At 43.0% G+C, this 25,395-nt stretch overlaps 1 protein-coding gene across 2 annotated transcripts in view; it reads right to left on the bottom strand.

Moving 5' to 3' along the window:
- Positions 1-25,395, bottom strand: part of EXOC4 (exocyst complex component 4) — a 380,738-nt gene that overhangs the window by 229,969 nt on the left and 125,374 nt on the right. The window contains exon 10 of one of the 2 annotated variants that reach the window (XM_082238791.1): positions 22,026-22,299. The exons of the other annotated variant lie outside the window; for it this stretch is intronic. Coding sequence (XP_082094917.1) covers positions 22,208-22,299 — 92 coding nt within the window. The 3' untranslated portion in view covers positions 22,026-22,207. Of the gene's footprint in view, positions 1-22,025; positions 22,300-25,395 lie in introns of those variants that run through there. 2 annotated transcript variants of the gene reach the window in all.

Genomic DNA, 25,395 nt, shown 5'->3' with positions numbered 1-25,395 from the left:
ACTTGATGTTCAGTTTTGGGGGCTAATCTGTGTTTGTGACACCAGCTCAGGGTTGGTGCAAGCAGCTGCCTTGGATTAAGTTAGTCAAGCCTCCGGGATTGAAGCCCTGGTATTAGACTACTGCAGTAAGTTGTACATGGTCCTAAAATAGCTTAGGAACAGCAGTTAGTCCAAAATACAGCTGTGATACTATGAAGTAGGGTGGTTTAGGCCTGGGCTTCACCAACTGCAAAAGCTCCACGGCAAAGTGCTGATTTTTCACTTTTGATGCTCTTCAGGCTTGGAACCATGAGACCCATAGGACCACTGGTCCCCGCAGGTGCCTGCCCACAGCTGAAGGTCTTCAACAGAGGCCCTTATTCAGGTGCCCCCACCATCAGAAGCATGGCAGGTCACTGCAGAATAAAGTGCTCTGCAGTCGCATGCTGAATGTGGAATGCTTTTTCCAGGAAGACTCCCCTGGCACCCACCTTGATCGTCATTTCATTTATTTTCCCAGGCTTTCCAAGCTTCTGTAAACTGATTGTAGACAGCTTGGTATTTGCTTTTGACTAGACGATGTGTTTATAATTATATTTTACATTCTGGCATTGTAATATTTTAGTTTTAAATGTGCTTCATTGTGATTTGTAAGGTTGTTTTTTTTTTTTTTTTTTGGTAAGTTACCCCCTTCTGGGGAACTGTTGAAGGGTGGGGTATGAAATAAAACTTGTGTTCATACCAGGGCAGGTCAGCTTTCAAGCTGGAAGCAAGACAGGCCCAGGAATCAGTACAAAAGCTTATTTTGAGCTTTAAATATAAGCCTCTATTTTCTTATAATGTGACACGAGCTGACACCCACCCCACTCAGCCATGAAGCTCTATGGGCGATCTTGGGCTAGTCACAAGCTCTCAGCCTCACCTAATTCAAAGAGTTGTTTGAGAATTTAAATGACAGAGGACCACATCCACAGGTTTCAGTTGCTTAGAGAAAAGGCAGGACACAAATGTACATAATAGATATTCATTTAAAAAATGTTTTAAAAATCCTATCAAATTTTAGAACATATTGATTTACACATTTTGTTGTTTCTTAGTTTAAATATCAACTATACTTTGGAGTTAGGAACCCCATGCCCATCGCCTTGTCTGTTGATTTTTGCCTTCAAAGCGGTCCAGAAAAGAGGCTTTCATCCCTAGAATACAATCAATCAGAACCTTCATTGTACAAATTCTGCTAAATTAATGGAGTTTAACAAGATGACATCCACATTCCTGCACAATTCACATGCATTTCTCAAAATTACCTTTAAGTAGATTGTGCCAAAATTATTTTACTTTAATTCCACACCAGGAAAAACCAACAGAGGCCACAATAGGCACACATACAGCTTTTAAAACACGAATTCCTTTTTGTGCATCTCACTTTAATCCAAAATAGACATTTAACAAGAACCTTTTCACAGCTCGGAAACTTCCAAGCCATGCTCTGTCTTAGATCCTGAAGCTTTTATCAGTGTTAAGGAAAAATCAGAGAGAACAGAATGAAGGGCAAAAGTTGCCTTCCTAATAACCTAAACCAGATATCCATCTTCTATCGTACAGTTAAGTGCAAAGAACTAAAGCATATTCTGCCGGGAAGGGGGGGGGGGAAACAAAAATGAAAGATAAAAAAAATCTGTAAGAGCTGAAGTTGCTCGACATCCTATAGCTTAATAAGGGGGATGATTAAGAAGACAGCATGTTAATTTTCTAGCACTAGAAAAAAAGATTTATAACAATTATATTTATTAATTTCACCTTGACAGTAATGTACCAATTAAAAGGGAAATTAATTACACACCTTACAATTGCATAGTTGAAAGTCAAAAACTTACTAGACAAGTTAATCCTAAATTAACACAGTAAAAAGGGGGGAAAGGAGGTAAAGAATTCTTGCAAATGATAAATGAGGATAAACATTTGCAAAATGGACTGCTCAGAATTAAGAACCTGCAGGAGGGGAGGGGGGCTCCTATACTACAGAGGGTCTTTTCCGTGGTAGCACCCAAGGACTGCAGAAAACTGGTAGAAAACGAACGCCAGAAGGCAGCATTGATTCAGCTCTAGTTCAAAGCTTGCAAGGCGTTCATATTCATAATCACCGGTGCTTGACTTTGAGTTGTAGTGATTGTGATTTTTATTTTTTGATTGCTTCCTAAAACCTGAATTTTCCTTCTGCTAATCATTCCTGAAATAGAAACATGGTACATGCATATTCTTTTTGGGCCAAATAGATACGGCAGTTTTTTCACCACTGCCATGATCCAAAATTCTCCAAACACCATCAACTGTTTCTTGATATGTACATTCAAATATCTTGTTGCTAGTGAAATCGAAAAGGGCAAATGTTCACCCCGTTATTACTTCACCCATGGAAGTGTAAAGAAAGGGATGTGATCATTGTTGCCATTTGAAGATTCCTCCAGATGCCTAGGAAGCCCAGTGCTTAAGGATGACAAATGATGTGCAAAGGTTAGGAGGGGTAATCTCAAATCTGTCCATATGAGCTTTAGAACAGGCATGCAAATTTAATGTGAAGAGCCTCTAACCCAAGCAAGGGCAGATATACCTGCAGGCAATTTGGTTTAGTTCCAGAATGCGGAAATTCAATTGTCAAGCAGGCCTTAAGGACATCTGATAAACTTTTCCTTTTAAAGCAAAATGATTTCAGGAAACCACAGCTCCGTAGAATACAAAAAAGAAAAAGAAAAATCTTGTTCCCAATCTCCAGGGTGTTTGAAGGAAACTCCAGAACAGGAATTAATTGGCAAGAAAAGATGCCGGTATTTGTAGCTGCTTCCGTGAGAGCACACCAACACTCCTTCCAAGGCATCCTACTTGCAGATACAGAAGGCAGAATCACACAACACAATTTTTAGATAATGTGCAGAACATCCTCATTACTGCTAGCATCCAATGTCTTGAGGTAAGGGCATGGACAATTTATCCACAAGTTATACCAGGAAAAGGACTCTTCATACTCCTCAACGAGAGAGGATGCACACCTAAGCTTCACAAGATGATTGCGTCCTTCCATGTGCACCACTGTCCAGTGTGACAGCTCATCCTCAGATACCTTTCCTATAAAGAGTGACGTGAAACAGGGCTGTGTTCTCGCCCCAACTCTCTTTGGCGTATTCTTCTCCCTGGTGCTCTCCTCCTATGCCTTCACTGTGTACTTTCACTCAAGGAGCAGCGGGGGTTTGTTTAACCTGGCATGTCTCTACCCCAACACAAAACTGTGGCTGGCCCTTATCTGGGAGATGCTGTTTACAGATGAAACAATCTTGACAGCCCACTCTGAGGAAGCGCTACAGAGACTCACCAGCTGTTTTGCCCAAACCTGCAGGGAGTATGGCTTTACTATCAACCTAATGAAGACCAATACCAGACGCTTGGACAAGCACATTGGCAAGGCAGCCACGGCAATGGCTCTCATCTCTGAAAGGGTATGGGAGAATGTGACGCTAAGGTCAAATACCAAGATGAAGGTCTACCAGGCTTGCATGCTGACCACACTGGGAGGCTTGCATGCTGTCCACTGGGAGGAGCACACAGAGAAGAAATGCCCTGGTGCATCTACAACAGCACAACCAGACACCTTCATCTGCCCCAGCTGCAAGAAGACATGTCTCTCCCATATCAGTCTCTACAGCTGCAGCCGGAGCTATAACTCTCCAACAGTCTGACGTCACTCCCGAGACAGACAGATGCCAACCAATACCAAGAAGGATATTGGTTCAAAGACTCCTTGCTCCTAAGCACACCCCATTGCTGCCATAAACTAAGAATGAATAAAATTGCCATTTCCTAATCAAACATGAAAAACAGTCAGAAACCAGTAGGGAAGCATTTCAGTCTCCCAGAATATTCAACAGGCCTTCAATTTATTATACTCCAGGCAATATTTTCAAATGGTGAATCAAGTGTAAAACTCATTAGCAAATCTGACACTGTGGAACTTTGTGTCAACAAATCCTGAGAATGGCTAGCTGACTACAGGAAGTCCCTCTTTAGGTGCTTATTGATCTTGCTATGTCTATTTATCATCCCTGCCACTAGATGGGAGGGAACAGAGTTAAATTCATTCTGAGTTGGTCTCATACCGATGTTGATTTGACCTTTTCTTCACCTGTTGTCTCATAATACTGTGACACATACCTATTCTTGTACTGCTTGACCTTTACACTTCCTTTTCTTGAAAAATGAAATCCTCGACACAAACCATTTTCTTCTATGTACAATGGATATAGAAATGTACTGAGCTGACTACTTATACAAAGTGTGCATAGGTGAAATCACTGAAGGGTATCTCTCTGTGAGAGACAGACAGACAGACAGACAGACAGAGAACAGAGGCAGAGAGACAGAAATTCCAAGAATAGAGTTAAAAGCCAGCAAAGAAAACAGCTCTGAACCCTTGATTAAGGTTTGCATTTAACTATCAGGCCCCATAAAAAAAATCTAGCTGATGAGTAGCTATTTGGCCACACAGAGAGCTGTTATTTTCCATCCACTTTAATAATCAAAGAGTTCGGATTTGCTCCTAATGCGACATTGATGAACGGGAATGATGCAACCGTTGACAATGATGAACCAGAATGACGGGCTCAGGCTTGATTAAAATTAGCCCTTTTTTCTTTTCTTTTTACTGTGGAAGGCTACAAAAAGGAGGAGAAAGGAACTTAGCCTTCAAGCTTAAAATCTATTTCTGTTGCAGATGAAAGCAGAGCATTTACTAGCCACAGGACAAGGAAGGCAATTAAGCCATTTGTGTGTGTGTGTATATATATTACCCACTGTAAACACCTGCAAGACATCTGCATTATGCTCTTTTCTATCAAAAACCACCAGTACAAGGTTCCCCAGTAACAGCTATATGAATTATCCTGCTCATGTACAGTTCACTCTCTCTCTCTCTTGAATAAAAGCACCATGTTCCCTTTTATCACAATGAATTTATGAATCCAGATGCACATCCTCTAATAGCACACAGAATGACAAAATCATGACAGACAAACCTTCTGTCTCTTTCCGCCCTTACCTCTTCCAATCAGGATGACCCCCACTGTTCTTTGTTTTTGCTACTGGTCTTCAGAACCCCACTCAGCCATTGGGTGTCTTTATGACACTGCCCAAGGGAAGCCGGACTAGGAATCGCCTCCTGAGCAATCAATCTGATTCATACTCTTCTAGAGGCTGGGCTTTGCTGCCCTATTCTCCAACCATCTTCTTTTGACCATATATATGAGACATACTGCATTTAGGCAAATAAGGAATTGCTAGTGAGATCAGTTACAGATAGGTAGCCGTGTTGGTCTGCCATTGTCAAAATAAGAAAATTCCTTCCAGTAGCACCTTAAAGACCAACTAAGTTAGTTCTTGGTATGAGCTTTCATGTGCATGCACACTTCTTCAGATACACGATGTATCTGAAGAATACACCGTGTATCTGAAGAAGTGTGCATGCACACGAAAGCTCATACCAAGAACTAACTTAGTTGGTCTTTAAGGTGCTACTGGAAGGAATTTTCTTATAGTGAGATCAGGATAAGCAAGATTGCAACGAAATGTTGGCAGGCAGGAATTGAAAGAAAGCTTCAACTGGTCAAACCCAAGTCTTCTTTGTTTGGTGTGAAGGAGGAAGTTAGTAGGGCCAGGCCAGTGCCAGCATCAACCACACCACAAAGCAGACATGAAATAGGTCTATCCTTGCAGACTGCTCCTGGAGCTGGAAAATTCAGCTGAACTCTGACATACAGCAAGGAAAAGGTTCCCTCCCCTGCACTGATAGAGACTAAGGCCAAGCACCATAGCCTTCACAGTTAGCCAGCCCATATCTTGCCCAGGACACATCTTGAGGTTGCACACTCCAGTTCCCTTCTGTGCCTAAGGAGGGCTCCAGGGCCTGAGTGAAACAGTCCTGATTACCTTTAGGCTGTAGCCTCCTGCCTCAAGAACCCCAGTTCAAACACTGAAAGTTCCTGACAGTGGCGAGAAGGGAGAAGAGTGCTGAATTATTTATTTTATTTATTTCCATACCTTCGGATCATGAAATTTCAAGGTAGTGCACACTGCTAAACACTTAAATTAAAACAACAACAACAATTAATTTAGAAACACAGGTCATCATTAAGGTGGCTGGCTAATCAAAAATTAAACAGCTGTAAAGGCCTGTCTGCACACACACAAAGAGAAGTCTTCAAGGGACACATGAAAGTCAAATGTGAGGATGTCTGCTGAATCTGTGCTGGAAGAGTGTTCCACAGCATGGGAGCAGCAACATGAAACACTCGGCTTATAGTTCGCCCAAAACCTATGCAAAGTACTGGAAAAGCTTAGCTTATTTTGCAATCAGCCTATTTCATGTCAAGTAACTGCATATGTTTTAACCGCCTAAATTTCCTCCATCCCTTCTGCCATGTACACAGGCATGTCAATTCACACAGGTGCCCACACGTTTTGCAACCTGTGCAGTCAGAGCATTCAGTAGCTGTCAATATTTCAGGATCTCTGAGGAAAACGCTGAGAGCACTGGAGGCACGAGTATAATTATTTTGTTCACTAGAGACAATAATTGGCTGGTTCAGAAGTAATGAGATAATTCAAATGTAAATTCATTTTTAAGCAGGAATATTAATAATGGCTAATCTAGAAAATTATATTGCAAACAAAAGAATATTTTGTTTATAAAAGGGGATAAGCAAAAATAGAAGGTTAGGGTTGTCCCAACTAATTTGCAGATGGGAGGAAATTCAAGATGCCTTGTCTCACAGTCAGAGAAACGTAATGGGTTTACCATTAGTGAAAAGGGAACCTCTCTTGAAGTCAAGGGTGGCAAATGTAGGTTAAGCACACCTGGAGTTTGGGTGCGGTGTTCCAACAAAATCAGCTACCTAGAAATGAGAGTTAAGAACTTGGGAGTAGATACAGTTAAGCAATGCCTGTTGTGCCATATATGTTCACATAGTACAGGAGAAAGCCTAGTAACTAATCCAGGTGAGAAGTGTCTTTGTATTGTGTCTATCATTTAGATTTCTTGGAACTGAATGTCAAACAGGTGAGACTTGGAACAAATATTGCCATGCCTTTAGGTTGTGATCTATGTGAAAAAATAAGCAGATTGCACTGGCATCCTCATCTCACATTTGCTCATCCACTCAGCCATTGGTTAGCAGTAGAGTAACATTTCCTTAAAAATCCCTATCATTTGGTGGGTATTTTGCTGGATAAACATTAATACAGCAAAGGCAATTCAGAGTCCACACCTAAGAACAAAGATATGGCCAGTTGGCATGTAAGTTCTATGAAGTTCTCCGAAGTTATTTCTGGGTACAGATTCCTCCCCCATTACACACCACTGCTTAGAACCCCCAATCCTGAAACCAGATCCTGAAACTTTTTAAAGGAAAAAGGCTGAAATGATTGTTTAGTAGCAATCAATCAATCAATACATGGCGGCTAAGCAAACATGAACAATCTTATCCCCAAAATAATTTGGGGAAGTTACAGACTTCACAAAACACAGGTTTTTATAGCAGAACTCTAAAATAACTGATTAAAATGAAATGGGAGGGTGTGCTTCTCCTCTTGAAAGGCCTATCTCAGTTCTGTGTTGAAGATGACAAAGGCAACAGCTCACAGAGCAAGGTTATATCTGCCTCTCTTTGAATACAGTGGCATTTAGCAGAAAAAGTGGGGAAGTATTAGTCCATGTAAAGTTGTTTTTATTTACCATTTGAAGTCTCAACGGCACATAATTAGAAGATGTTCAAAAGGACAAATGAGAAGTAGCCACAGAATGGGTGAAGGTTGCATATTACTGTTCAGATTATTTTTAATTTAAAAAACAACAACCAAGAATATTAAGGTGCCTTAAAAGCTCCTCTCATCCATCACCCTGCCATTTAACCTCCACTAATTATACTTCAGCCATCCCTGATGTACGCTTACCTAATCCATGATCAATTCCATCAGCTTCTTTGGGAATTGCTTCCATTAGCCAGCTATTCCTTACAGGTAAGGTTTTCTTTCAAGCTTTATTCCCTGATTGCACTCACATATCCTTTCTCTGGCAAAGCTTGCAGATTCAGGTTGAGCTCACACAAGCGATCACTTGGTGCAATGCATCTTTCCCCAAAGACCATGCTGGCTGTGGCTGAAGGGGGTTGCCTCCCAAACATCTGGGGGCATCAGGTTGGGGAAGGCTGGTGTAACAGAAGACAGCCAACTGCCTTGCCGCCCATTGTGAGGGAACCGTACAATACAGAAAGAGACCGTGGTGATTATGAAGAAAAGTAGAAAATTCATTATGACAGTCTAAAGGGAGTTCAGGGTTTATTGCTCATGGACAATGAGATATGGCAGAAAATAAGCTTTCCGTGTATTTAAACGGCACTTTTTTCAAATCTAGTCCATTCAACTAAAACTGGTCTGTGAAAGAGCTCACATTTTCTGAGACTTTGGACAGCCACAGACAGCTGAAATAGGCAACATTGGGCTAGGTAGATTGGCGGCTTGCCTCAAGGGCGTCATCTGTGTTTCTTCATGTGCACAACCATAAAGCAATTAATTTTTTAAGAAGCAGAGAAGTAAAAATAAGAGAGCACGCCATAGCATTAAGGGTAAATCTAGCAGGGTCAAAAGCTAGTTGAAATACAACTGTCCTTACAGCTCAGCTAAGAATTTGTAGTGGTCATTTGAAGTTTTCAGGGGACGGAGTTCCATAGCTTGGAGGCCATTGCTGAAAAGACCTTTTCCCATCTCTTTCTGACTTCTGATTGTGGAGGGACATGAAGCAAAGTCTTGCATGCATATTTCATTACGCTTGATCTATTCAGAGGGCTACTGGCTGTGCTGAGGAACAACTGCTTCATAACCAGATGCAATAGATGCGCCTACAGCAGTCAACCCCGAGACAACTCACAAAGCTACAAGCCAAGGCTTCATTTCTTTAAATTTCTTCACCCAATAGCCTTGGTTTTCTTGTTTATGCATCTGCTACCTTTTTCCTCTAATTGTAGATGACAAGAGTTAAGCCGGAGATAACAGCTTAACCTTAAAACCTTGGAACCTCCTTATGATTTCTATACATACCACCCACAGACAGACACATGAAGGAGCAAGTCCAAAGCCCAAAGTGTAGAACTTAGCCCCATTAGCCCCTTCCCAAAAGTGAAGCCTATGCAGATACTCTTTGTCAAGAGTCATTTTCCTCCACTGCCAGCAGAACAAGCAGAACTGTATCTTGATTTAAGTTAAGGCAGAAATCAATAAGAGAGCCTTGACACTCAAATGTACTCTCAGTACTGGAACAAGCACTTATCATTCTTTCTCAAGGACAGCTTCAACAGCCAGCAGCTTCTGCTATATAAAGACTCCATTAGCTTGTTCAGAAGGTATGTAAAATGCTGCACTTTTAGATGGTGAGAAATGTCATGCTGGGTCAAGACCAAAAGGTCCACCTGGTCCGGAACTTTGTTGTCTCCAATAGGGGCTAGCCAGGTCCTCCTGGGAAGCTCTCAAAGCGGGGCACAACCTGACTTTCCTCCCTTCCAAAAGATGGAGGATCCATTTAAATCAGCCTAATGGCAGCCACTGATAGAACTAACCTGCCCATGAATGACAAAACTTTTTATAAAAGGGTAATCTGAGGCAATAGCTATCATTACATCCTGTGGCAATTAATTCTGGAACTTGAGATGGGGCATCCAAAACCACACACAATATTTCTAATTATGGGTATACTGAATTTATAATGGTATTAGAGTATTTTCCTCTTATATTTTCCTCCCAACACTGAATTTGCCTTTTTACATTGCCACAGAATACTGAGCTAAGGTTTCCAGTGAGCTTTCTACTATGTTCACAACAACAAGGCTTGCCTGGATGGTCAAAGCCAATTTAGAGCTCATCAACAGGTACATTAAGATGAGATTGCTTTGCTCCCAAAGTGCTCCACTTCTGCTTTTACATTACATTTAATATTGCTTGTGCTTTTTTAAATGTACATTTTAAGGTTATGGAAGAGATGCAGTGAAGGCGGGAGGAGGCAAACGCAGGAGGAGGAAATAAATAATCACGCAAAAGGTTTTGTTTCATTGTTGAATTATATGGACCAGTAAATCCATGCCCAAAGCCCTACTCATAAGCCAAATTCTTTCTCATTTCCCAGCTAGTATGCCTTCACCTAACTTCCATCTCAACCTATTTACTAGATATTGTGCATATTTTCTTGGGCTTGGGTGCTGTTTGGGATTTTTTGGTGGGGGGTTGTTGTTGTTGTTGTTGTTGTTGTTGTTGTTGTGTATACAGTAGTACCTCTGATTAGGTAACCCTCTGGTTACGTAAACTTCAGGATATGAAAGCGGCAAACCCGGAAGTATTTTACCGGGTTTTGGCGCACACGCATGCGCAGAAACAGTCCTCAGGTTGTGGAAACCTCGGGATCCAACCAGACCTCCAGAACAGATCCCGTCCACAACCAGAGGCACCACTGTATTTGTTTTAGATCTTCCTGTGATTTATGTGAAAATTGTTCAGTTTGGTTGTGTGTTTTTTAACATTTTATTCATTGTTCATTACTGCTTCTGTTATGTTGTAGCCATGTAATTTTTCCATGTTGTAAGCTACTTTGAGCATGGTTTGAATTGTGAAACACAAATAAAGTTATGAATACTCCCCTTTACCCTTTCCCTGTTCATGTCCCTTTCTGCACCAAGAGTCAATTACTAAGCCTAAGGGTTATGGCTGTGGAAAAGCAAGGAACCAAGACTGCCACCAAGGCTAATTAATAAGTTGGGCCTGCCTACATTATGTTCTGGATGTTCATGAACAGCAGTGCCTGCTCCCAGTGCCTGCCTAAATATAGGGGCCAGAGCATTAACCTTTCACATGCTCTCCACAACCTGCTCACTCCCCAATTCTTCCACTCCCTCAGCTTAGCACAGGATCTTGTTCATTTGCAGTGAACAGAGCTGCACAAATTTGACCGGGGATGATTCTGGCTGGTTCCCTTGGTAACACCAGAAAGCAAGCAGACAAGTGCTATCAGAGGAACACTGCGCAACCTTAGGCACCCTGGCAGGCAATTAATGGCCAAGATTTCAGCATCTAACTGTGTTAGGCTGTGCTAGCACTTTCGGCTGCAGCTGCTGGGGCACAACAGGAAGCAGGGCAGCAGCAAACACTTTACGTCTGAGAACACAAGAGCCAGTGTTTGCACCAGATCCACTGGATTCTCTCAGTCTGCCCTCAGGATCCCCAGCTCAAATGTATGCCAGTGTCAAAGTGGCAGCGAAATAATAATAATAATAATAATAATAATAATAATAATAATAATAATAATAATAAATGCACCCTCACTATTGTACAGAACTCCTGGATAGTTACTAATGAGTGCATGTTCTCCAACACATCTGCACATTCCTAAGTAGCATTTTTCTGCTTAAAACCACACACACAAACACAGAGGGGTGGGAGAGACTCTTAAGGAATCCCTGCTTGTTCAAGATTTCATGCAAAAATTGTACATTCATGAAACTGGGGGAAACAGATGATTCAGTTTCAGAGCTGGCAGAGTGAAGGCACAGTCAAGGAGACGCTTGAAAGGCAGCCAGCAGATTGGAACCAAGCGGAGCCACCGCTTGGCATGGCAAGGCAGATAAGGGGTGGGCAGGAAAGCAAATAAGCAAAGCCAGCATATAATTAATCAGGCCAGCAGCCTGGTCTGTATGGTGAGGAATGGAACGAACTATCCTGGCATAGCTGTCTGACTGGATTCTTAAAAAGGAGTGCCCCCACACTGCAACATTTTGGTGCGAGCTCACCTGTTTAATTGCTACCAACATAACTCTGATGAGAGCTCCATAGGGAGCTGTCCTTGGTGATGAACCTCAGCTATCTTCCCTTCCTCTGCTCCTCCCCTCTAAGGCAGTAGAATCATAGAATCATAGAATCATAGAGTTGGAAGAGACCACAAGGGCCATCGAGTCCAACCCCCTGCCAAGCAGTAGAAAAGAGCTTTCCGAACTTTTCATGTTTGTAACAGACTTTTTAGACATGCATCATTTCGCAACACAGTGATTCAGTTTTACTAGCAAACCAGAGATTAAACTAACCCCTTTCCAGCCCTGGGAGATGCGCCACACAACACACCTGCACACTGAAGCCGACACACTAACGTGTCACAACACACAGCTTGGAAAGCTCCGCACTAGAACAAGAGAAAAGGAAAGAACTCATTCACCCAGAAACAGTCTTAGAATTCCTCAAAGAAAGACCAACAAAGTACATAATGCACGAGACACTGAATGCTTGTGGATTTTATCTGTGTTTACTGATGTTGGCAGCTATATAAAGACCTCTGCTAGTCATCTGTGGTACATTTGACACTCAAAAAGGAAGGCAACCTGTGACTTCCAGCCTTCAGAAGTGTTCCCTGCCTCCCAACCTGGAGGCTATTCTTTCTTGCCACTAAAAGGTAGATAGCTATTTAATGACAAGAGTAGGCAACCATTAACTCTCTATTACACCTTTATTTGGCTGGACTCTGAAGAGCTTAAAATGTTGAGCCTGTAACATAATTCATTTGCAGAACTCCACAGCTAATTTATTATTTATTATTGTTTTAAACAGGATCTCCAGGCACCAAAATTAGTTGGTTTAATTTTGCCAGCACTCCTCTCCACCACATTGCCTTTCTAAAAGTCTGTTATTAACTCCCAATGAAGACAATCAAACCCATAATTTCAGCTCCACACACTTTTATTTAAAAGTATCTGAATTTGCTTAGCCACTAACATTTGCATCCAACGCCTTATTATGAGGAATAATAATAATAATAATTTATTATTTGTACCCCGCCCATCTGGCTGGGCTTCCCCAGCCACTCTGGGCGGCTTCCACAGAAACCAAAAAACACTAAAATATCATACATTAAAAGCTTCCCTGAATAGGGCCGCCTTAAGATGTCTTCTGAATGTCAGGTAGTTGTCCATCACCTTGACATCCGATGGGAGGGCATTCCACAGGGTGGGCGCCACCACCGAAAAGGCCCTCTGCCTGGTTCCCTGTAGCTTTGCTTCTCGCAATGAGGGAACCGCCAGAAGGCCCTCGGCGCTGGACCTCAGTGTCCGGACAGAACGATGGGGGTGGAGACGCTCCTTCAGGTATACTGGGCCGAAGCCGTTTAGGGCTTTCAAGGTCAGCACCAACACTTTGAATTGTGCTCGGAAACGTACTGGGAGCCAATGTAGGTCTTTCAAGACCGGTGTTATGTGGTCTCGGCGGCCGCCCCCAGTCACCAGTCTAGCTGCCGCATTCTGGATTAGCTGTAGTTTCCGAGTCACCTTCAAAGGTAGCCCCACGTAGAGCGCATTGCAGTAGTCCAAGCGGGAGATAAGTAGAGCATGCACCACTCTGGCCAGACAGTCCGCGGGCAGGTAGGGTCTCAGCCTGCGTACCAGGTGGAGTTGGTAGACAGCTGCCCTGGATACAGAATTGACCTGGGCCTCCATGGACAGCTGTGAGTCCAACAGAATAGGGGGAAAGTCCTAGAACACTCTCCCTGCATTCAATCTCATGGAAGTTTGGCAATGTGCTGCCAGGAGTTCAGGAAGCACTCTGCATAGCATTCAGCTGGTGGGAGCATAACTGAATGACCTCCAAGAAAACATGTGCATATACAGGTATCAGAATTTGGTTCTATCTTGGAGCTGGATTTGGGTAACTCTGGCATAAAGTACAGAGGTGTTGGTGTTTGCAGAGTGGGTACAGTTTCATGAGGGTAACATTTTGACAGCTGGACTGAATCCAAAGGATCAGACTGCATGTTATGTTCCTCTTTTTTCTGTCAAATTACTGATGAAGTCAGATTTCCTTATTTTCCACAATCCACTCTGCTGCCACTAGCAACAGAGGAAGGTAAGAAACTATGCAAAGCACTGAAACCCGACAGCACTCAAGCAGCTGGAAGTCCCGTTCAGATCCCTCATACAGCTTATGAGATTTTAACAAACACTGTCTACGATTCCTCAGACTTACTGTTCTCTACCTCGGCTGTAAGGACTTGAAACTTACTTTTAAAATTAATAAACCAGGAAGAGGAGTATACATACAGAGTGTACAAAATTCTGAATATTGCTCATCATGGCAAAATCATTTTCTGCTTACTTAATAGGAGTCTTTGGTGCATCTGCTTTCTGTCTGCACTGCACTGCTGCCTCAGTTGCATATGGTTATTTTGGAAGGTGGAGGAAGAAGGTTTAGCAGGTGGATTTTTGAGCTAGATGGCCTTTTAGTTCCAGTGATCCTATACTCTGATTTCTAGTAATATGCATTTAATAGCATAACTGCTTATTTCTCAGGACTGGGAGTTATGTTACCCCAAACTTAAAGACCAACTAGCTAGGACAGCTGGAATTATGCAGTAAACTTTAACTAGAGAATCAGTGGAGTTTAGGTGAGCCAATGTAGGATTCATTGGCAGTTAAGTTAATCTTGCATATAGCAATCTTTGTATATAACGGCTACTTTACCACTTTGAGGTTTTTTCTAGAATAATGAAGTATATAAATTGTATAAAATAAATAAATTTTCATATTGTCCCTTCTCCAAGATTCATTTATGTATAATGTGCTTTTGATTTCTCCCTGATACTTTTATGCTTTTATGGAAACTAAGCCTTATGAGGAACAGTTGAAGGAGTTGGGTATGCTTAGCCTGGGAAAGAGGAGACAGAGGAGATCTTCAATATCTAAAGGGCGATCACATGGAAACTGGAGCAAGATTGCTTTCTCCTGCTCCAGAGGCTAGGATACAAACCAATGGATTCAGATGACAATAAAGGAGTGTGACGTTCGTACGGAGCCCCCCAGTCGTCTCACGGACTATTGACTCGTACACCACTAATCCGCTGCCACCAACAGGTCCTCCCTGGTAAAATCACTTCAGTCTCAGTCAGCTTTTCAATTCATAAAGAAGAGTGTATTTTATTTCTGACTTAAAACAAAACTATTACGGCATTCCAAACAGTGCTCCTCTTTACTTTCTTATTCTTATGTTCCTCTCTCTATCTCTGCTAACACCCCACACTCAAGGACCAACTGCCCTAACTGTCTCTCTATTACCAACTGCCTTTCCCAACCAGCCAACCCACTCAAAAACAACCAACTACCCACCCACAACTCCCAACGAACTAATTTCAACTCCTCCCAGAAGTCCTTTATAGACCCACTGACTCCACCCCCCTGGGTTCTGTCTGTGCAGCCTATTTAACTATTTCCCCTCTAGCACTCTCTCATATATGGTAACGTCACAAGGAGATTCCAACTAAACATCAGGAAGAACTTTCTGAGAGTAAGAGCTGTCCAATAGTGGAACAGATTCCCTCAGACTTGAACTAGATGACTCTTGGGGTCCATTCCAACTCTATAAACTGAAATTTATTTACTGGTCTTCTGAGGGCATATTTAAAACACATATTACCAAACAGATTATAACCTCCCAGGTCCTGTTGCCTCAATGGACAAGAGGGTGGTGACCAAATTAAAAACCTCATTTTCACAAGAATTCTAGGTAACTGCTTACTAATGAACCCATTGAGCCTCTTCACTAGTGGGCACACTGACAGATGCAAAAAGCCTCCTGAGTTTTACTGTACTGTTTACTAGTCTACCACCAAATGAGAAATGCATCTTTAAATCTAGGGAAGAGGCCCTCCAAAAATACTTCCATATTCATTAAACACAGAGAAAGTGTCATTTTGTTACAGTTGCTGACATGTATTTGTTGCGACAAACATGCAGCTTTTACACTAGGGAGACTCTCCAGTAGCTGAGGATGACAATTAAGTCAAATACAACTGCTTGATCATGGCAATTAAAACTCCCAGAGAGGAACACGGGAAGCAATCCAAGCTCCTAATCACTTACAATAGTTTTGATATCATTTTAGAAATTCCAAGCTTAAGACCATCAAGTCTTTATTATAATATTGTCATGCAATTAGCCCAGAATTCAGAAACATTAACGAGTGTTTAAACTGCTCCCCTTACACAAGGGGAAGCACAACTAGCACTAGTAACAGCCCTTGCAAGTCACTCAGAATAAATAGTCATAAGCAGGCTTAGTGGAAGGAGTTTTACAGAAACATGTTGTGCCACCATGTGACATTTTTTTTCAAACAGCAAAAATGACTGGCTTGGATAGGAAATGAGGCAGAGAGTTTTCCCCAGTTGACTCTATTAGCGGCAGTTCAGCTGGTTAGAGCTGGTGATGGTAACACCAAGGTTGTAGGTTCAATCCCCATATGGGACAGCTGAATATTCCTGCATAGCAAGGGGTTGGACTAGATGGCCCATTCCAGCTCCACAATTCTATGGTTCTATGGTTCCTGGAGGAAAATTGTGGGGAACCTGTGAGAAGATGGAGTAGATAGTTTCTGGAGCATTTTTTGAAACCAGAAAGCAAAAGCAATGTCCCCACCACCACCACCTTGAGATTCCACAAGAGCTAGGGGTCTTTTTACAAAGACTGTGGGATTGTGTTGTGGGTAAGATCTGAATGGGCCTTGTACTGACACACTCATTTTCCAGCTACTTTCATGGCAGAGAAAAGTTTTCAGCCGAACCAAGAGATCCTGCACTCAAACATATGCAGGCATGAGACAATTCCTACTAATTGAAGACCCACAACCCAAGCACCTTGAGGGACAAGACTAAAAAGGAAAAAGCAAAGCAGGAGGGAGAAGTGATGCATTGGTAATATATGTATTAATGAGAAGGAAGGGCTGGAGGCAAAGAGCAGGACAGTCATAAATCAGCCACCATGAATACAAACTCAAGAGTCTGAGCAGCAGTCGCCACATGGTTTGTTAGAGACTCTGTCTGTCTAGGACAAGCTCAACACCATCGACACTCATATCTGTATCCTATGACTGGCCACTTGTCACCAAAGGAAGGGCTTGCCACAGTTGCTGCTACGCAGAGCGCTTGCTGGATTTGACTCAGGAAGCAAATCAAAAGGCATTGAGTTCAAATGGCCCAGGTACCTTGGCAAGCTTTCCAGCTCCCAAGACCAGCTGGAAGAACAGACTATGAAGGTTATGGAGATTATGTGTGTGTGTTTCTACATTATTAGTAGTAGTAGCAGTAGTAGTGGTGGTGGTGGTAGTAAGGTAAAAGGTAAAGGTACCCCTGCCCATACGGGCCAGTCGTGACCAACTCTGGGGTTGCGTGCTCATCTCGATTAAGAGGCCGGGAGCCAGCGCTGTCCGGAGACACTTCCGGGTCACGTGGCCAGTGTGATGAAGCTGCTCTGGCGAGCCAGCACCAGCGCAGCGCACGGAAACGCCGTTACCTTCCCACTATAAAGCGATACCTATTTATCTACTTGCACTTTTTAGGGGTGCTTTCAAACTGCTAGGTGGGCAGGAGCTGGGACCGAACGATGGGAGCTCACCTCGCCGCGGGGATTCGAACCACCGACCATACGATCGGCAAGTCCTAGGCACTGAGGTTTTACCCACAGCGCCACCCGCGTCCCTGAAGTGGTGGTAGTAGTAGTAGTTTTAATTGAATTTTTATATACCGCCTAAACCCGGAGGTCTCAGGGCGGTTCACAGAACAATATAACACTATCAGCATAAATGCTGCTTTTTCATTCCAACCAACAAGGTGCCGCCTTGTGCATGAAGTATCCTAGCCGCTGTCTTTATAAATCTGTTCATTTCCTGACTGTGGTTTTTCTAACTGTGCAATCCTAACCATGTCTACTCAGGAGTAAATCTTATTGAATCCACTGGGGCTTACTTCCAGGTAAGTGAGCTTCGAATTGCAGCCTTAGTCAGGATAACGGAAAATCAATTCACACAAACGCCAAAGGACAGGAACATGGATAAACTCCAGAGGTGGTGCATGGCATGTCCTTGAGGTTAATTAAGAAAAATTAAATCCCACGAGGCCAGAAGGCCAAGGACGTGTTTCAAATCACAACATGAGGCATGACAGCGATAAGAACAGAATGGTGCAGTGAGGGGAATATCTTCATTTTTCTATACTTGAGTGAAATGGAAGGTCTAACATTCAACTCCGGGGGAGTTGCTGCACACACCTCAAAATGCTTTGAGAGCATTAAAAAGGCAAAAACAACAAATGAATGGTGAATATTTCAAATCAGTTTCAATAGGAGCACCTTTTAGCCACAGCACGATAGCAATGAAAAAGTTTGACAGGAGCACTTTAATAAGGGCATTTGAGGCCATTTCCTAAGCAGAAAGCCCACCCTCAATACCCCAAAATAGTACACTTCCAAATCCAGAGATTCATAACTGAGCCTCCCAATTTAAACATAGGTAGGATGGAGACATAAAGTTCCGAGTCTCACAACAGCACCTCCATATTCGGCAAACGTTAGCACTGAACTTTTTTTAACCTGCTGTCTGTAACTCTGGGGGAATGGAAATTGTATGGATTATTCCCCTAGGCTTTCAACTGTATCCCAGAACTGTATCCCAGATACTAAAAGCACAACGTCAGGCAATACCAATGAGACGGAAACATGGAAGGTGCCTAAAGAAGCCAGGGTGGCTATCTAAAGAACTTTTAACTGAATTAAGATTAAAAAAGGATGTGTACAAAAAATGGAAAAGGGGGGAAACCACCAAAGAGGAATTCAAACAAATAGCCAGCACGTGTAGACACAAAGTCAGAAAAGCTAAAGCACAGAATGAACTCAGGCTTGCTAGAGAGGTTAAAAGCAACAAAAAAGGCTTTTATGGGTATGTTCGTAGCAAAAGGAAGAACAAAGAAACAATGGGGTCACTCAGAGGAGAAGATGGTGAAATGCAAACAGGGGACACAGAAAGGGCTGAACTACTCAATGCCTTCTTTGCCTCAGTCTTCTCCGATAAAGAAAACAATGCCCGACCTGAAGAATTTGGAGCAAATGATTCAGCAAAGGAAACACAGCCCAGAATAACTAAGGAGATAGTACAAGAATATTTGGCTAGTTTAGATGTATTCAAGTCTCCAGGGCCAGATGAACTGCATCCAAGAGTATTAAAAGAACTGGCAGATGTGATCTCAGAACCACTGGCAGTCATCTTTGAGAATTCCTGGAGAACAGGCGAAGTCCCGGCAGACTGGAGGAGGGCAAATGTTGTCCCTATTTTCAAAAAGGGGAAAAGAGAGGACCCAAATAATTACCGCCCAGTCAGTCTGACATCAATACCAGGGAAGATTCTGGAGCAGATCATTAAGCAAACAGTCTGTGAGCACCTAGAAAGGAATGCTGTGATCACCAATAGTCAGCATGGATTTCTGAAAAATAAGTCATGTCAGACTAACCTGATCTCGTTTTTTGACAGAATTACAAGCCTGGTAGATGAAGGGAACGCAGTGGATGTAGCCTACCTTGATTTCAGCAAGGCATTTGACAAGGTGCCCCATGATATTCTTGTAAAGAAGCTGGTAAAATGCAGTCTTGACTATGCTACCACTCAGTGGATTTGTAACTGGCTGGCTGACCGAACCCAAAGGGTGCTCATCAATGGTTCCTCTTCATCCTGGAAAAGAGTGACTAGTGGGGTGCCACAGGGTTCTGTCTTGGGCCCGGTCTTATTCAACATCTTTATCAACGACTTGGATGATGGACTCAAGGGCATCCTGATCAAATTTGCAGATGACACCAAACTGGGAGGGGTGGCTAACACCCCAGAGGACAGGATCACACTTCAAAACGACCTTGACAGATTAGAAAACTGGGCAAAAATAAACAAGATGAATTTTAACAGGGAGAAATGTAAAGTATTGCACTTGGGCAAAAAAAATGAGAGGCACAAATACAAGATGGGGGACACCTGGCTTGAGAGCAGTACATGTGAAAAGGATCTAGGAGTCTTGGTTGACCACAAACTTGACATGAGCCAACAGTGTGACGCGGCAGCTAAAAAAGCCAATGCAATTCTGGGCTGCATCAATAGGAGTATAGCATCTAGATCAAGGGAAGTAATAGTGCCACTGTATTCTGCTCTGGTCAGACCACACCTGGAGTACTGTGTCCAGTTCTGGGCACCACAATTCAAGAAGGACACTGACAAACTGGAACGTGTCCAGAGGAGGGCAACCAAAATGGTCAAAGGCCTGGAAACGATGCCTTATGAGGAACGGCTAAGGGAGCTGGGCATGTTTAGCCTGGAGAAGAGGAGGTTAAGGGGTGATATGATAGCCATGTTCAAATATATAAAAGGATGTCACATAGAGGAGGGAGAAAGGTTGTTTTCTGCTGCTCCGGAGAAGCGGACACGGAGCAATGGATCCAAACTACAAGAAAGAAGATTCCACCTAAACATTAGGAAGAACTTCCTGACAGTAAGAGCTGTTCGACAGTGGAATTTGCTGCCAAGGAGTGTGGTGGAGTCTCCTACTTTGGAGGTCTTTAAGCAGAGGCTTGACAACCATATGTCAGGAGTGCTCTGATGGTGTTTCCTGCTTGGCAGGGGGTTGGACTCGATGGCCCTTGTGGTCTCTTCCAACTCTATGATTCTATGATTCTATGATTCTATGATTCTCAGAGGTCCCACTTTGGTCTCCTCCTCCAAATCTCTTTCCTATGAAGCTTTGACCCCGAAGTCATAATTCCCAATGATAATGAAGTATCTGTATGCAGAATTGCTTTGGCTGACATTCATCAACATGTTAGCCCACATACCCCCACTTTTCTTCACCTCACCACCCTTATCACTGTCTAAATGTTGATTTTAAGTTTCTTGGAGAAGGGGTCTAGACCTGTGCCTTTTTCCTCTAAAGTACCATGCAGAATGCTGGCCCTATGAAAATCCCACAAACACACACATCTGGCGTGTAGGTGTGCAGTTACCAATACTAGGATAACTTGAAGGAGAAACTTAAGGAATAAAATCCTGCATGCCTCAGAGGTCTCTCCTGTCTATAAGCCACCCCCTCTCCCCAGAAAATCTGCTTAGGGCTGTTGTTTAGTCATTTAACTGTGTCTGCGTCTTCGTGTCCCCATGGACCAGAGCACGCCAGGCACTCCTGTCTTCCACTGCCTCCCGCAGTTTGGTCAGACTCATGTTAGTAGCTTCAAGAACCAATCATCTCATCCTCTGTCGTCCCCTTCTCCTTGTGCCCTCCATCCTCCCCAACATCAGGGACTTTTCCAGGGAGTCTTCTCTTCTCATGAGGTGGCCAAAGTACTGGAGTCTCAGCTTCAGGATCTGTCCTTCAAGTGAGCACTCAGGGCTGATTTCCTTCAGAATGGATAGGTTTGATCTTCTTGCAGTCCATGGGACTCTCAAGAGTCTCCTCCAGCTAGAAGCTTCTAATAAATATTTTCAATGATATTTAACCTTCAAGTATTTAAATGCTGTCCTTCATTCAACAGCTAAGCTCTCCGCTGTTGACGCCCCATACCATCTAAGGGGCTGACCCATAGTTCACGGCAAATACTAGATTTGAACTCAGGATTTCCTGGTTCACCGTTCAGCCTCTTAGCTACTTCACTCACGGCTATTTTTTAAAACCAAAGTAATTTAACTTCCCGCTTGAGATATCACATTTCTTTCTTCCCTGACCCCATCAAGATTTATAATTCATATGTATGGCGAAATTCCAACTTGGTCTTTCTATAGTCTTGTCTTATACCATAAACAACAAGGTATTCCTCCCTGTTGGGGTATCACATTTCTGGCAACATGAGGGGGTCTCTATTGGCAGCACTTTCTGGCAGCCCATACTGGGGATCTGTTCCAGACGGTATTGTGCTTCCAAATTCTGAAGTTGAGACACTAACAGTACTGCAGAAAAGCTCCCAAGGTCAAGCTTTCGACTGCTTGCACCTTTCGACAGCAATTAAGCCAGCTCTGTGTGTTACACAGCAGGGATTAAGTTGTCCTGCTCCTTATCACAGACACTTAGGCCTTGGAAAGAGTTGGGGTTTGTTTATTTTTAATAAGCAACAGCTCCAAATAGGAACTACAGATCAGAAAATGGCTGAAGTCATAAATGCTTACACACGGAGAGAAAGCTTTGTGTCAATAGAAAGGCTCCTTCTTCCCAAAAGGCTATCAATATTTTGAGTGTTCAGAAGGAGGAATCTCAGTAAAGGTGTCTGTCTGCCGGAAAATGCAGAGCAGCAGCTGTTGTCTAATAAGGCAATGCTGTTGTAATTCAGATGCGAAAAATGCAGAAGATGCTTTGCTTATCAAGAAAGGGTGAATCCTCTGTAGCCATTTTGAAAGCAGGTGCCCTCCCCACATAATCTATACAAGAAAAAGAATAAGGTATCATGAATATTCATTCTACACAGTGGACATCTTTGGATGGATTTATTCCACACAGTAGCTATCTTTGGATATTTTGGGGGAGGGTATGCAAAACAGGAAACCTAGATGAATTCCAGCAGGAGATACCCCAGCTAATTTGGAGAGCTGCAGATTCTAAAATGTGAACCATGAGGAGGCAAAGCTTGCAACAACTGTTCAACCTGCAGCCCCAGCAAGAAAGAGGATACAGGAAGGCAGGAAAAAGGATCATTCCCAGGACACTGACTATGGCTGACTAACGCAAGAAAAGGAACTGGGCTTCTCTTCAGCTTCAAAGAAATCACAGGCAAAAATAATTTCATATGAAACAAACAACTCTAGAAGAACCAAGGCACCCTCCAAGCTCTGAGAAAAATGAATATGCACAGCAAGTACTGTACCAACATTATGTTCTCAGCAAAGGAGAACATCCTCTCATGGGATGTGTGGTAGCAGTGCTGGCTCTTTGGACTCTTTGACTCAAGCTCATTGTCCATCCTCCCCATTCAGACAGAAATGTTTTCACCCTTACCCCCTAGTGATCAGTCCCCCCAAAACAGATCCCTTGTCCAGTTCCAGTCACTTTTCTCCTAGCAATCAGCTTGAAAGTCGCTCTGCAAGCTCTTTGATATTAAGCATCAGCCATCTAGTTCCATTAGTATTAAAAAGGTATCACAGCGGGGTTGAGAATAGTCCCCCATCAAAAAAAGATCTCACATTGAGGTGCCTACTTGGTACATATAGCAGGCCCATCTCTGGATTGTATCACTGATGCCACACTGAGGGCTGTGGCTGCTTTTACAGGGGCTGCCCACCAGGTTGTTAACTTCAGCCATTTTCCTCCTCCGAGGCACAGCTCCAAAAATTTCTAGAGGAGGCTGCATTCAGCACTATTGGAGAAGGAGAGGGTGGTGTCTAGAAGTCATGTGCTCCCTTAACTCCTGGACTCAGCTGCCTCTCTGTCCTTAGACTAGATCCCAGTCACAACCACCCTGAGGGAAGTCCCCCATGCTAGGACTCAGTATGGCTGCTGCATTTGTGTCCTCTGGCCAAGAGACAGGAAGTGCTGCTGCCTAGAGCTTCCCATATCTTAGTTCAATGAGAGTTGAAAGGCAAGCAGCCACCTCTTGCCAAGGATGAGTTCATGACAATGTTGGGCTTCCTCGGCTAGAGGTGTTTGTTAGCCTTGTAGCCATCTTGGATATGGAATGCAACAAATTATTTGGGGGGGCTGGGGGGGTATAGGAAAGCCCAGGCCTGTCAGCAAAAACAAGATAGAAGCTGTGTTAGGCTCTTCCCACCAGAGGGAGTTTGCACTTCCTGTCTAAATAACCCCCATCTGGAAGAAGGAAGGAGGAGCTCTTCTATCACCAAAACAGAATTCTTACAGACTTAAAAGCAATCTCTGCAGCACATGGATAAACAATTTAATTCCTTACATATAGATTCTGTTTCTCTTTTCTTCCTTCCCGCCCCCTTTTCCTTTGCTGTCAAGTTATCTGACCTCTGTTTGATAATCTCATTTCCTGAAAATCAAAATACCGGAAATTTAAGCTTCCTAGAGTGTTAATTGTGACCCTGCTCCATTGCTGATCAAAAAATTGGATGTTTTGCATGAAAATGCTGCTCTAATTAATTCTCAGTCATAAAGCGCCCTGGTTTTAATAACCCCTTCTTGATTGGATAGCCTTTGAAGAGACGGTTGCTGCTAATCTGCTACACTAGAAAAACCGCACGCAGAGGAAATAATAAGTGGGCTTCTAAGGTCTGAATGAGATTATTGCATTAACACAGCCAAAGCGAAGAAGAGCAATCCCTCTGCCCCAACCTCAAATAAAGCTCCGATTTTGACGGGGTGGGGAGCAACCAAGACACCCAAGAGAACAGAAAGTCCCCTAGCTGCATTCCTCAAGGCAGAAGGAGCTCTTCATTTAAATTGTTCTGCCATTTTGAGGTTCCTTTTCAAAACTTAGGGCATCCACCTGCCACAATGCCTCTTTAAAAATGAGACAAGAACACATCAGTCCTTCCTTCCCCCTCCCTATCTCCTCTGAATGACAGCGTATTATCATGCGCAACTCTAAGAGTGCTGAACTGAATTTTCATTACTCCAAACGTCAAAAGCAGTTTGTGTCACCAGAGAACACAGATGGTTGTCCTAGGCTGCCTTTTTTGTTGCTGCTGTTCTTGGTTAACACCAATTGCATGAGCCACAATAGATTGTGCCTTGCAGAAGAGGTGGGTTCTTCCTGGGAATGCCATTCCCTATAAACAAGGCCTGAACTACATGCTCAGCAAAATCAGTGTCTGCTCTGAACTTTACGATATCCCACTGCAGGCACAGGGAACTAAATTTCTGAAGGCGCTTCAAAAATTCCCTGAACGTAGAAAAAGCTAGCACAAGAAGGTGGTAGAGAAAAGGGCAGACTGCTTTGCAACCAGGTAGACTCAGCTGTTCTGTTCTTGGTTCATGAAGTAAGTTGTCAAGAGAACCTTGCAATTATCTTCCAGAACTTGGGAAGACTAAATATTGGTGGAAACCTGCCGGTTGCTTTCCCTGCCTCTTTGTGCCCCCCTGAGGCTCTTCAAATTCTCTCACCGCATGAACTTTCTTCATGGACTTAGTTGGCAAACTGATATGAGAGCACTGCATCAGCGTGGGAAATGATTTGGGTTCCCTATGGTGACTTAGAACAGAAATATCACCTGCTGTATCTAACGAAAATCTCAGATTCACACTGGCTTTGACAAAAACATGCAACTTGCTTGCAAGACACATCCTAGTAACCAGATCTCTCCTTCGGCATGTTGATTTCACTTGAAACCCAACATAGAGGAAGGATGCCCTGAAAATATATTATTAATCAACATTTTTATCTAGCAAAGGTAAAGTTATAAACACAGCCTCCATTAATAGTTAAGATCCTTATTATCTAAACCAGAGCTTTCCAAACTTTTCATGCTGGTGACACACTTTTTAAACATGCATCATTTTGCAACACGGTAATTCAGTTTTACTAGCAAACCAGAGGTTAAATTAACCCCTTTCCAGCC

Source organism: Podarcis vaucheri, assembly GCF_965113315.1.
Source record: "Podarcis vaucheri genome assembly, chromosome: 10".
In the NCBI taxonomy this organism is placed as follows: domain Eukaryota; kingdom Metazoa; phylum Chordata; class Lepidosauria; order Squamata; family Lacertidae; genus Podarcis; species Podarcis vaucheri.
Note: the sequence above shows the minus strand (reverse complement) of the source record. Positions and strands in the feature narration are given on the sequence as shown.